Genomic DNA, 13,192 nt, shown 5'->3' on the forward strand with positions numbered 1-13,192 from the left:
ATAGGTAAAATGGACCCAATCGCTCTAATAGCTAATGGCAGTTCTGTCATTAGAAGATTATGAGAGTGATGTACCCTTAAAGTCTGGACACATTACTTTCCTTCTAATAATGGTGGCTATAATGTTTACAGACTATTTTCACTAGGAGCTATGCTGGTATGAGTTACATGTCATATATTCACTGCATATATCAAAAGAGCTGCAGTGGTGTTTGGCTCTGTCTGCTTCTAGGCTTGAACACATACTCTCGTTGCCCTTCACAGTTAAAGATTTTGTATTTTCAAATCTTGTAGCTTCATTGTAATAACATTTGTCTCCAAAATATCAACTGTTGTAAAATCATTCTGAAAAAGCATCTTAAGGCAAGGTGGGAAAACAAGTGGACTTGACAAGTCAGTGACATTTCTCTGTTTGTGACTGGAACACTGCATCTGGATTTCTTTTGTGCTTTATTGCAAAGCTGATAGCTAAAATACAAATGCAGTCATTAAATAAGGAAAAACATTAACGATAATTTGATGAAAGCAGAGAGTTCTGTACTGTATGACTGGGGGAGAAGTAATTCTATTAACTCTGTTACAAGTTCTTTAAATTCTGGATGGATGTTGATCTTCAGGCATACTAAGAATTATGCAGATCATTAGGTTTGTAATGGTATCATTAATTGTTTCAAAAATAATCTAAATCTGTATCTTATCTAATACCATCAGAAACTGTAGGTGTGTGTTACAGTTCATTAAACGATTCCGCTGTAGGCACCTTTTGAAACTAAGTAACTTTGAGAATAATTTCAGTAAAAGGCTTGGAAGTACAGTTTCAGTTGGAGAACAGCTGTGTTTTGGTGCATAGATATGAGCCTGTTCCACAGAGAAAATAAAACTGCATGGAAATAAGCTGTAGTTCTGAAGACAGTCCTGCTTTCTTCATCTGTAGTTCTGAAGAGAGTCCAGAGTGTGTGTGCACTCCCAGTTGTGAGATGAAAACATCCCAAGGCATAGTGTTTTCAGTTTTCTGGTAGCATTTTTAGTCCCTTTATCTCTTATAATAGTTCAGTGCTATGCTTTTGACAATCTTTATTTCCTGTCATAGTTTTCTTTTCCCTGTTTTGCTGGCTAAAAGTGGCTAAGCACTTGTCAAGAAAGATGCTTCTCTCTGCATCAGCGCCAGAGGCTGTTAATGACCTGAAAGCTCCCAGCATGGGCTGGCTCAGAGGAAATCTTCCCCTAGATTGTAATCACTGCTATTGGGAGCTAAAGTTCAGTTACACAGATTTCACTGTAATACTCGGTGTTAGGGGTGCTAAAGAAATAATTGCCACTTTGCCTCATTGCTGGTAACTTTTATTTAGGGAGGAGAGAAAAGAATCACCTGCTGAGTGACCTCTGCATGTTACCATTCCTTGCCTCTGCTCTGTGCCTTTAACCTTTTATTTAATTTTGATTATCATTATTTTAAGAGATCTTTTTTTAACTGGATTAATTGAAGTTCCAACTAAGTGGTGCTAGCTCGAAAAGGTCTTTCAAGTTCATGATGCAAGTTTGTATTTATAACATTAATAAAGCCATGTTATTTGTTTTGTTCTCATCTAGGTACTTGAAGTGGGATTTGATTTCTCATCCTATGGATCACTGAATGAGTAACAGATGGCCTTGCCTCGTCTTACAGGCGCTTTACGCTCCTTTTCAAATGTCACTAAACATGAGGATTACAGTGAAGAATTAGCTGACTTAACGGTAAAGCTTTTTTTCATTTGCAAAGCATAGCTATAGTAAGAATAATTTGTTTTCTTCATTTGCATTGATATTTTATAAGAGTAGGCAAGCAAGAAGGGCAGAGTATGTAAAATTTCCTGTACATTCCTTCATAGTGTCCTCACTCAAAGTCAAATTTGTTGTAGCTTTGTGATTTATACTTAGCTCTTACAATCATATGGCAAAGCTTGCTTGGTAGTGTTAATTTGTCTTTCAAGAAGTTGGGCAAGGTTGCTTTTAGCTCTGAGCTTATGTAGAGCTGGGAAGCCAAACTTTCCCCTTCTAATAGTAAGTTCGCTGAATTTAGGTACTTCTTTTGCTTCCTGAGGAGTAATGCATTAAAGCAATAGATGCCTTGTGGGAACCTGTGAAATGAACTGAAGTTGGGAACTGTAAATCTCTTGAAGTTGCAAGAGTTTGGTTTTATAGAGGATTTTGCTCTGGAAAGAGTAAATTAGTGAGAGGGTGTGTGTGCTTTTGTATATCCTTCTTTCATACATTCAGGAAAGAGTCTAAAGATCAGGTAAAAGGAAAAGTGCTTGCAGTCAGTACTATATACTGACTGAATTCAATTGGAAGGAATTGTTTTTATCTGGTGTTTAATTTTAAAAGAATTAATTTGAAATAAGTTTAAAAACCCAAATATTTTGCATTTTCAGACTAAAAGATCAAAACTACATGCCCAGTTGCTGAAGTCTGATCTTACTTGGAAGAAGATAATAAAGTTTGTTGATGACAATTTAGACAAAAAAGAATACCAAACTGTAAATGGTGATTTAAAAACTATCTTACATGCTGCAAAACAAATAGGTATGTTTTTGTTCTCTAGTAGTCTAATAATACATTGTTTTATTTGGGGAGCAGGTTCAAGTTGCTTTCTGCCTGTAGACTTTACTGGTACAATTTTGGTTCTATCTTGATGCCAGTTTTGCCCTGTAATATCTTTGAAACTCCATTTCATAGACATATGCACAATTCCATCTTCTGTTTTATTTTAAGATTCCATTGTTACATGTATATTCTTACTTGTTTGATAGTGTTGTTTTGTAGAGTGTGGTATGGTTTGTGATTGACAGTTCTTAAGCAAAACCACCTGTTCCTTTTGGAATAGCAGTACTCTAAGAAAAGAGCAATCCTGGTGTTGTCTGCTTTAATTCCATGTAATTGGTATCATGAAGAATTGGACTGCTGTGAAAGCAGATAAAAATATAAGAAATATTTCTGCTTGAAGTTTTTTGTGTTGGGGAGAGAAATAAAAAATATATTTCACTCATCTGGAATTAAACTTTTAATACTGAAATACATTATGGTAAAGAACGTGTGAAAATTTAGTTTTGATTGAAAATTTAGAATTGATTGACAGACTAAACCTAATATATGTTTTGCTTTTAGCAGAATTTAACTTCATCAGCTCATAAACTGAGTGCATGGCTCAAGCTCTTGCTCTCACATATTTAGGGATTTTTTGATTTTTTCTTTCAGTCTAATAGGTATATATCCTCCTTTTCTGATTGTTTTTCAAATATATTGAATAGAAACATTAGTAAAAAGAGAGAAATAATAAAAATAAATATATTTGCCTGGTTTTAGTACTATAGACCAGAGATTTTTATTATGGTACAAATGTTAACCTGCCCCACTTGCATTTCTATTTCTCAACCATGTTTTGGAAATACCTAGTAAATTGATAAAGAAACAAATATTTAAACACAGGCTTTCAAAAAAGGCTGGGCAAGTTATTAAAGTCCAATATGGTCGTAGTCATATGTGGTGGGTCTATGTGGTGGTAGTCAGTTGTGCTGTACAGTTGCAGAAGATGCCTGTTAAAATTGTTAATGATTATAAATGGCTATTGCTTTCTTCAGTCATCAGAAGTATATTTTTGAGTTATTTCTCAAATCACTGGCAAAAAGTTTTAAGCTCTGGTTAGTACTGTTAGTAGACTTTTAACCTCTTAGGGCTGGAATTTAAGCATGTGGCTGCTGTCTTTCTGAGGCAGGCCCCTGGAAAGGGCCACCTCTCTGCCCTAACCCAGGTACCTCTCCTTCAGTGCATGGATTTCAGCTGGCACTTGCAACACACAAGGCTTGAGGGAAAGTCAGGCAAGATAGGGATTGAGTTTGTACCAGCTGTCAGTGCATAGAGTTAGTAGGAGAAGGTGCTGTCTGTATTGATAAAATTGATTGAGAAAGGTGTTTTAAATAGCCACTGTGTTGTTTAATCACAAGTGGTACTGGACTAAAATGTTGGCTGGCAAACAAAACAAAATACCAAAAAGAGTAGCATCTAGTAGTGCATCTCTTGCCATCTTGTCTGATTTATTTTGTTGAGATGGAAGGAGTAGTATTTTCTCAAGAGATGCTTTCACAAATAGGAGATGTCGATAATAAAGGAGAAATACCACATAGTAAACTTAAGAGATTTTTCTCAAATCCTTCAATTTCTCTTTTAGTTCAGTAATATTTACTTCTGTTTTGAAACAATTGACTCTAAATAATAATATGTATTTGTATGTTACGAATATATGAGTGAGCTTCACGCAGACAAACTACAAGTTTTTAGATGTAGGGGTTTTTTTTGTGATTTCTATACAATTAATGCTAAAAGGGAGAGGCTGAACCACTTTTTTCCTCTGAGAACTATTTAAGTATCTATTTTATATGTGTGTATCTTTATGTCATGTATCTTCCATATGTAGGTATCTAATTATCTTGTAAATATCTCCTTGAACTTTTCAGATTTTCAGAGCGCACCACAGGAAGATTCAAGCTAAATACTGAATTTGTAGCCACCTCTATTTATTTATAAATTACATTTCTAGCTACTCAGCCTTGTTCCATCTGCTTATGCTAAAATTTTTTTGCTCTTTTCTGTTAGGTTGTGGGGAAGAAACCCCTTGATTTTTCTGATGTTAAACCTAATCTAAGTTGAATCAAGTCACAAGTAAAAAAATTTTGTAAGTTGTCCTCATTTAAAATGAACAAAAGCCCCAGTATACTGGCTGGTTTTGTTTAAGTTAGGCTTGGTGACTTTAAAAATTTTGTAGTAGTGACATACTGGTTCTTCACATGGAGTTTTCCTTATGTTCCCCTTGACTACCTTTGTGAATACTTGTGTGAGAAATGCATTCATGTTTTCATCTAATAATATATTGTTTGTTTGCATAACATGATATTTTGTAGATAGAAATCCAAATTCATACATTTATTTGCTTTAAACTTTTTGAGCAGTTTTTCTAAATTAGCACATACTCAGAAGTAATTCTATTGGGAATTACTAAGAGTTCAGTAATCCCCAGCTGAGTTCTGTATATTTATTCTGTTATGAATATTCAGATTAGGCAGTGAATAAATAGTGAGACAAAGTGGAAATTTGTTAACATTAAATAGCTTATAAATATACAATTGTGAATTTAAGACCTCTAGCAAGTTTTTTTCTCTAGCTCAGAAAGATAAGAAAGCATTGGCAATTCTTACTATAAATTTTTAGTATGTAGAAGGATAATGAAGACAGATGCTTTATTATCATATACTTTTTATAATTCAGTACCTTGCAACAGTTCTTACTTGTGATATCTTTTACTTCTTTTGTTATCTCTGCTGATGAGACTTGTGGCAAGAATTTGAATACAGTTATGTTATAGGTAATGAATCACTCTTGTTATTAAGTGTATTAAGTTACATTTGTTTTTGTTAACAGTTGGAGCTGAAAATGGACAAGAAGCAATTGAAAGTGGAGCTGTTTTTCTTTTTAAGACGTTTCATGGGAAAGAATGTGTTGGCCATGATGAGACAAAGGTGATCAAGCAGATGTTTGGGCCATTTCCATCATCATCTGCTACTGCAGCTTGTAATGCCACGTCTCGGATTGCTTCTCACTTCCCTGAAGAACAGCTTAGAGCCCTCATACAGTTGGCTGAAGAGCAAAATGGTGGTAACAGAGTTTTGTTTGGTAAAAATATAGTGTTTTCATTTGAAATGCATGATTTGGATCACTCTGAAGAGTTGCCTGTGAATGGTGAGACTGATATGCAGAAAAATATAAGCTTAGATTATAACAAATTTTTGAATAACCAGATGAATCATTTACAAAACTACTGTGATGAGAAATCTAATATCAAATCTTTGGAGAAAATAGATGATTCTTTTTTATGGTGTGAAGTTGGAAAGTACCTGAAGGAATCTCAAGGAGGTAACCCTGGAGGACCAACAACAGAAGATCTCTGCTGCACTTTGTATGAGATCCTTGCTTCCACCAAAAGTGCTGATGAACTTCAAAATGAGGTACACTAGCACATTAACTGTGCTGCATATATTTGAATGCCACAGAAATATACAATAATTTCATTTTAGTTTATGCCAATATACTTTACCCAACAGTTGTCTATGCTTTTTTTAAATTCTGTCTTGAGAAAAGTCTTATGACAGCATCATCATGTACCAGGGAGAAGGATACAGCATCAGTTTAATCTGAATAATGTTTTTCCCCACAATGGACAGGATATTTTTTTTTGGTGGCCATTTGCTCAGAGTCTCTATTCTTTCTTTTTAAGCAGAACGCAGTTTACACAGCCTATAAAAGTGTGAGGAAATTGCAAAGACAAGCTGAACTTTCTTGGGCAGGTTTCATCTCCAGTTTCAGAGCCTCCCTGTTGCTGGAATGCTGAGCCAGTTGTGCTACTTTAAAATTTCGTCATATTATGTCTGTTTCTGGTGATGAGGAAAGGGGGTGGCTGGGTTTGTTACAAAAAGGATAGAGAAAATGTGAGGGAGCATGAACAGTTGGCTTGAGTTGAAAGATAAAGCATAGCAGTAGAAAGGGGAAAAAGCATGATTAAAGCCTGGAGAAGATGTTTTCTAGAGATGTTTTCAAAAGAGATTATTGGATTAATCTAGGCAAGGGAGAACTGGTTTTGAGTGGGATAGGGGAAGAATTCCTGTTTACTTTATTTTTCCTAACTTAGTTGCTTTCCTTTCCTGAAAACATCCAGTACTAAAACTCTGAAACTAACTTTTCAGAAAGAATAAATTTTCAAATTTTCTACAGAAATGCAACTGATAGTAGGAATAGGCAATCCTGTGAAAGACACTATAGTGAAAGTTTTCAAGAATTTTGCCATTGCAGTTGCAGACTTTATTCTTCTTAATAAAAATAGTAGGTGATAGAGAAGAGAACTTGTATACTTCATTTTAGGTTTAGATAACTATCTATGGATATCTAATGTGTAATGGTATAGTTGCTGAAGCCATATTATTGTTTTGTTTGGTAGTCAGTGGACCACATTTTGGCTGTCCTTTGAGCTTTCTGGATATGGATGTTTTCTTACAGGTCCTAAATATAAATGGAGGTTGATCTAATTTCTTCTGCACTGAAATATGTTTGAAAAATAATACCTTAATGCATGACTGCGGACAGTTTCGTACTTTAAGTGGTCATATTGAGTGAAGACATGAAAATGGAAGACTGAACAGGTCTTGGATAGGAAGATTGAATAAAAAACTTGTATGTCAAATGAAACATGAAAGAAGTATATTTGTCAAAGGATCTGTAGTTTATTAATTGTACAGAGATAAAGATTTCAGGGTTTTTTGTCTAGATCAGTGACTGAAGACATTTCCAATATCATTATAGGGTATGCAGAAATAATTCCATACTTCTACACAATGCCTACTTAATGCCTAAGTTTAATTTGTAAAATGTTAAAGAAAAAACTCTAAACCTTTGGCTTTAAGCAAGAAAAAATATCTCTTTTTTTTTTTTTTTTTTTTTGCAAATTTATGATCATAATGGATTGCTAAATCATTTGGCAGAAAGTTCAAGCTATCCGTTTTTATGTAGGTCACCAATAAAGACTTCCTTTCCATTAGTTTCTGGAACAAAGAATTCTTGGGAAAATATCTGATTTGATGACTTTATAGAAGTTTTAATTTGATAATATGAAAAATTGTTTGCCAGTGAACTGAAAACTAACTTAGCAAGAATAGTTTCTTCAGTTTGCATCACTAGAAAGGAAAAGGATTTCTTCTCTGAAGTGTCTGAAAACAACATTTTATTTTTGATTTTTAAAACTTCCTAGTAATAAAAGAAAGATCTCCACATTCTCATTATTTTGGCACCTTTGTTACCTTTTCTTGCAACAGTGTTATTTCATTATTCATTGCACAATGTGGGGGTCAAGGCAGGAGTACAACAAACTTGAACCTGATCACCTTTTGTTAAAAGCTAGCTGGCACTTGAATTGTGCTCCCTGTAGGCATAGTCATGACTTGAACATGTCTCCTAGGCTTTGGATTTTACTATCACTTAGGGATATTTTTTTTTCTTATTACAGTAATTTTGTTGGTGCCATCATTAAGAGCAGATGATGCTTTTAAACATGATGATAACCCATTTCTAGAACTAGGTCAGGGGCTTGCCATCTTACATTTCTTAGTGGTATGAATACAGGCTAAAGTATCTGTGAACTACTAAATGTCTGTGAACTACAAAATATATTTTTTCTTTATAAGCAAACAAAAAACCCCAAAAAAACAAAACAAAATAAAAACAAAACAAACAAAAATAATTTAAAAAAAAACCCAAAGAAACCTATTGATATGAAAGGATAATTCTTCATAAATAAAAATCCAGATCTATATGCAGTTTTTGTGCTTTAAAACAGGAAGATGTTTTAAACACTGTCTCTTTATTATTAAACAAGAAAAGAACATGATTGTTGTGATGATATTGGCAAGTGGACTCTGTAAGACAATTTCATTTGATCCTTAAGCAAATTTTATTGAGGTGCCAGATCACATTAAGAATATTAGCAGTTTAGATAATTTATGGGGTGGCATCCTGTTTTGGGTTATTTTTTTGCAGTGTATGTATAGGCACACATATATGCTATTTAGGTTTTTATTTACTTAATGAGCTCTACAAGGAATTGAAATGAATTGCTTTCTCCAGCAGTGTATAGCTTATGTTTAAAATGGTTGGCAAGGTAGAAGAAATACTTTGTTCTTTGTTTTCACTGTTTGAGAACATTCCACTCTTCCTTTGGGACAGTTTGTTTATCTGGCATATCACTGGTGACTCTTAATTAGAGGAAAGTTGATTCTTATGATTGGAGTGATATGGGAATTATAACTTATTTTCTAAGTGTTTGGGACATGTGCTTTTCATTGGGGACATAAAGTCTAGTAAAGCTAAATGACAGCTACACACTTTTCACAGTGTGTCGGGTTTTGTTTATGAGCATATGTATTTTGTTGATGGCAATGATGTGGTAACAACATCATTATTTAAAAAGAAGAAGAAAAAGCCAGTAACCAACTACAGAGTTTGGCCAATAACTATTGTGGTTTTTTATTTTTATATTTGATTAAAACTCAGTATTCAATGCATTCCTCAATTTCTGGGAGCCCTCAGTTTCTAGTGTATGATGAATGAAAACTGGAGACATCTGAGAGCATTTTATCAGCTTTGCCACCTGGCACTTCTTAGGGTAACTAGGAAAAAGTTGGAAGAGTTTAGTCCCTCTGATTAGACTATGCTATTCTTAGAAGACGTGTCTTTCTTCTGTGATCTCTTGTCTAGTTTATCTACAAAATTTTTCAGAATTTTGTTTTGGAAATACCTGTCTCTATTTTTACACTAAAGCACAGGTACATTATCCCTTTATCATAACAAAACAAGAAGATATTTCCCGTAGAGATAAAATAACTAGGGGGAAAAAGGAGATGCAATCAGAATTAATATCTTATTAATACATCATCCATTATGAAAAATTGTGCATTTTATTCTTCTTGGGACAATGCAAGAACTTTGCCCAAATAAAATTAAGAATATTTAATGTAGCAAATTAGATTAAATGGTGTTTCCCAGACAAAATCACTTTAAGTGCTGTATAAATAACTAGAAGAACACTAGGCTAAGATATGAAACAGCAGAACTGTTTCAAGAAAACTACATTGAAGCAGTAGTTTAAATATTATGTAGTAGTACATAGATATACTTATCTCTCTATATATGGGCACTTAATTGCCCACTTAAAAGCCAAGGCACAAGGCTTTCATCTGCTTTGTATTTGTGACTGTTTCCAGCTCTGTGCATTAAAAGGTTAGCATGTACACATACTATGGCATCCAGGGCTTCTATCAGTAAATACAATCCAGCTGCATTGCAAATTGTCATGGTGTGAAGCAAACACTGTTTCTTTGTTTCATTCCTAAAAATAATTCAGTATTCATCACTTCTACTGAAAATGTGAGATACCTTTTCTTCCTTGTTGTCATAAGCACCTGAGAATAGTCAGGTAGTAAAAACTATAGTAAGAGGCCATAAGGTAGTAATTTGGAGCTTGAGGATTCTCAATCCTTTCTTCAAGGCTGAAAAACATTAATTTCAAATCAAAGTAGAACTGAAATCAGAAAAGTACAAGTTGTGTAATACAGGTTTATATGATGAATAAGAAGAGGTCAGAGATGTGCTGTGAGTTGGGCAACACATCTTCCTATATTCCTTCTTATTTCAGTCCAGTAATATGCTCTTTATTAGAGCTAAAAGGTTATTACTTTATTGCTGAAATTGAGTTATTTTCATACTTATTTGAAAATGGAAGTCAATAGATTTTGTTTTAACATCAAGTAGGAATTGTTTTTCAGTGTGTTTATGTGCCTCTGAATGCTTGATGTAGCAACAATTGTTTAGACAGTTTTCCCCAGTCTCTTCTAAGTGGATCCCTGTTGTTTCTCAGGCTTCTGCATCTAAGTTTTCTTTATCTGCCTTTATCACTACTAGCAAGATAATGATTTTTTTTTCCTCCACATGAGTTCATCTACATTGCTTCTGTTGCCTCACCTTAATCCCACCACAAATGTCTGCCCATATGCTTTGTTGGTTGAACCTGTAGATGCTCATGGGATCAAGAACAAGGGAAGCTTAACTAATTTGTCAATTCACTGAACTGGTAGGAAGTTCTTCTGTCTCTGCCACCAGCCTTTTTGCAAAAGTACAGGAGAGTAAAGGAAAGCAAAATCTGTTTAAACTTTTACAGAATCTAGAAGGCATATTTTCTCTCACAGATACAGTATCTTAAACTGAGGAGGACTCATTAACAGAAGAATGTGGGAAAATTTGTCCCAGCTTCAACTGCCCTGAAGACTGCTCCAGAGTCTTGTTGCCTGGGTATTTAAAAAAACCCCTTGTTTTCTGATTTTTTACTTTATGCAGGGCTGGTTTTATGATCACTTTTCCTGTGCTGTTATACAATTATTCTTTTTTTTTTTAAGCAGTTTTAAAAATGAACACCAAAGAACTGCGCTTATAACTTCCTTCCCAGATGATGCTGTGCCTTTTAAACACTTCCTTTCCTTTCATTTAGCCTTCAGGCAGTTCCTTGCCAACTTTTAATTCTTGTATTAATGCTCATCTTCAGAAGTTTAACAAGTCCTCATTCGGAAAATTGCTATGTTTTAAATGAAGTCCAGATGTGAGACAACTGCTATTTATTCATTTTCTATAATAAAGTGCTAGACCAATTGATGTTTCATGAGTATACATATGCTATGCTGATGCCATTTGCCAGTTACCTGAATGTCTTTTTGATTATTTCCCAAATATATCCCTTTAAATGATCTCCAATCATACTTACATTTTCTTATACAGTGTGTTATTGCCCTTATAGATATGTGATCCCTGGCCTACAATTTCATGTCAGTTTCTGAAGATTTATGAAATATTACACTGCACTCAAGCTGTTTTAACAGTGAACTCTGATTTGGTTCCTAGCTTCAGTGCAATCATTTTTTTATCTTTAACCACTTTATCCTTATATACAAAATAATACTTTAAATGTAGAAAAAGTTGAATTGTAATTTTAAAATTGAACAGAATTAAAGTATTGTTAGCAACTTTCAAGAGTCAAAATTTTCCTTTCAAAATGGAAATTTGTACTATATTAAGGGACCTAGATAGTGAAGTCTGCTGGTCCATGGAACTCAAAATGGAAAACATGTCTGGTCACCTGCAAAGGAAAATACACTACAGTTATTTCCTGATGTATGGACATGAGCTAATAAATAAAATCATAGGTCCCTACATTGGAAGGGACCTCAAGGATCATTTGATCCAACCGTTCCTGGCAAAGGCATGGTCTAGAGAAGATGGCTCAGCAGCCTGCCCACCTGAATCTTAGAAGTGCCCAATGCTGGGGAATCTACCACATCTCTGGAAAGAGTATTCCAATGACTGATTTTTCTCATTGTGAAAAATCTGCCTCTTGTGTCCAATAACAATCTTTCCATCATTAATTTGTACATATTGCCCTATCCTTTCCACAGGAATCCTTCTAAAGAGAATTCTTGCATCTTCTGTGCAAGGCACCCTTCATGTGCTAGAACACATTGATGAGGTCTCCCCTGAGCTTTCATTGCTCAAGGCTGTACAAACCAGTTCTCTCAGCCTTTCCTCACATGGCAGGCTTCCCAGTCCTTGGATCATATTTGTGGCTTTTCTCCTGACCCTCTCTAGCCTGCCCACATCTTTTTAATGTAGAAGGGACCAAATCTGAACACTGTATTCTAGGTGTGACCTGGCAAGTCAGGAGTAGAGTGGGAAATGGACTACATTTTCTGTGCTGGTAATGCCCTTGTGATGCCACCCATCATCCTGTTGGCTTCTTTGCCACAGCAGTAGTGTTCACTCATTGAGCTTGTTGTTCACCAGGACCCCCAGCTCCACTTGTACAGGTGTGCTCCTCAGATGGATAGATCCCAGCCTGTGCTGCACTCCTGGGCTATACTTTTCCTTGTTGAACTTGATAAGATTCATGTATTTCAATGTGTTTTCTTGGTACTTGGAAACTAAGCAGTATTTCATAAACTAGATATCCTTCAGCCTGCAGCAATTATACATTGTTTTTAAAAATTATTCCTATCTAAACCAAAATCAGTAATGGCAAAATCAGATTTGGCAGTAGCAGTAGCAGCCTTCCACAGCAGATTGCAAGTCATAGGGCACATCAGTCACAGTAAACTGGGACTGGTCAGTGTTGTTAGTTCTGAGCAGAATGGTACCTAAAGAGCTTGACAGACAATGGATAATATTTTAATGGCCCTTCAGGTGTAGTTGACTTTTTTTTTTTTTCCAGACAGCTTTTTATCTTTTAATATTGAATAGTATGTTACTCTGAAAACCGTTGGGTTGATAAAGGTGGTAAGACCCCTCAAATTTTCCTGCATAATGCTCACTGTTACGTTTGCTGGATGTTTTGCAGGAAAATCTGTACTTGGGTGTTTCAAAGTGCTTGCAAGAAAAATTGTATGCTGTACAGCTGGGTAAAAAGCACCTTCCCCTAGCATGATTGTCTTTCAAAAAGCCCCACAGTTCTTAGATTACTATCACTTATTTATCTGATGCTGTCTCCTCTTATTTTTATTACACACCCTGAATCTGAAAAG

The 13,192-nt window shown here is 34.9% G+C and overlaps 1 protein-coding gene across 4 annotated transcripts in view; it reads left to right on the plus strand.

Moving 5' to 3' along the window:
• Positions 1 to 13,192, plus strand: part of ASCC3 (activating signal cointegrator 1 complex subunit 3) — a 248,972-nt gene that overhangs the window by 12,319 nt on the left and 223,461 nt on the right. For all 4 annotated transcript variants that reach the window (XM_021533823.3, XM_031504402.2, XM_021533826.3 and 1 more), the window contains 3 exons: positions 1,590 to 1,733; positions 2,411 to 2,561; positions 5,451 to 6,034. In XM_021533823.3, coding sequence (XP_021389498.2) covers positions 1,644 to 1,733; positions 2,411 to 2,561; positions 5,451 to 6,034 — 825 coding nt within the window. In that variant the 5' untranslated portion in view covers positions 1,590 to 1,643. The remainder of the gene's footprint in view (positions 1 to 1,589; positions 1,734 to 2,410; positions 2,562 to 5,450; positions 6,035 to 13,192) is intronic.

This window comes from Lonchura striata, chromosome 3, assembly GCF_046129695.1.
Source record: "Lonchura striata isolate bLonStr1 chromosome 3, bLonStr1.mat, whole genome shotgun sequence".
Taxonomy (NCBI): Eukaryota; Metazoa; Chordata; class Aves; order Passeriformes; family Estrildidae; genus Lonchura; species Lonchura striata.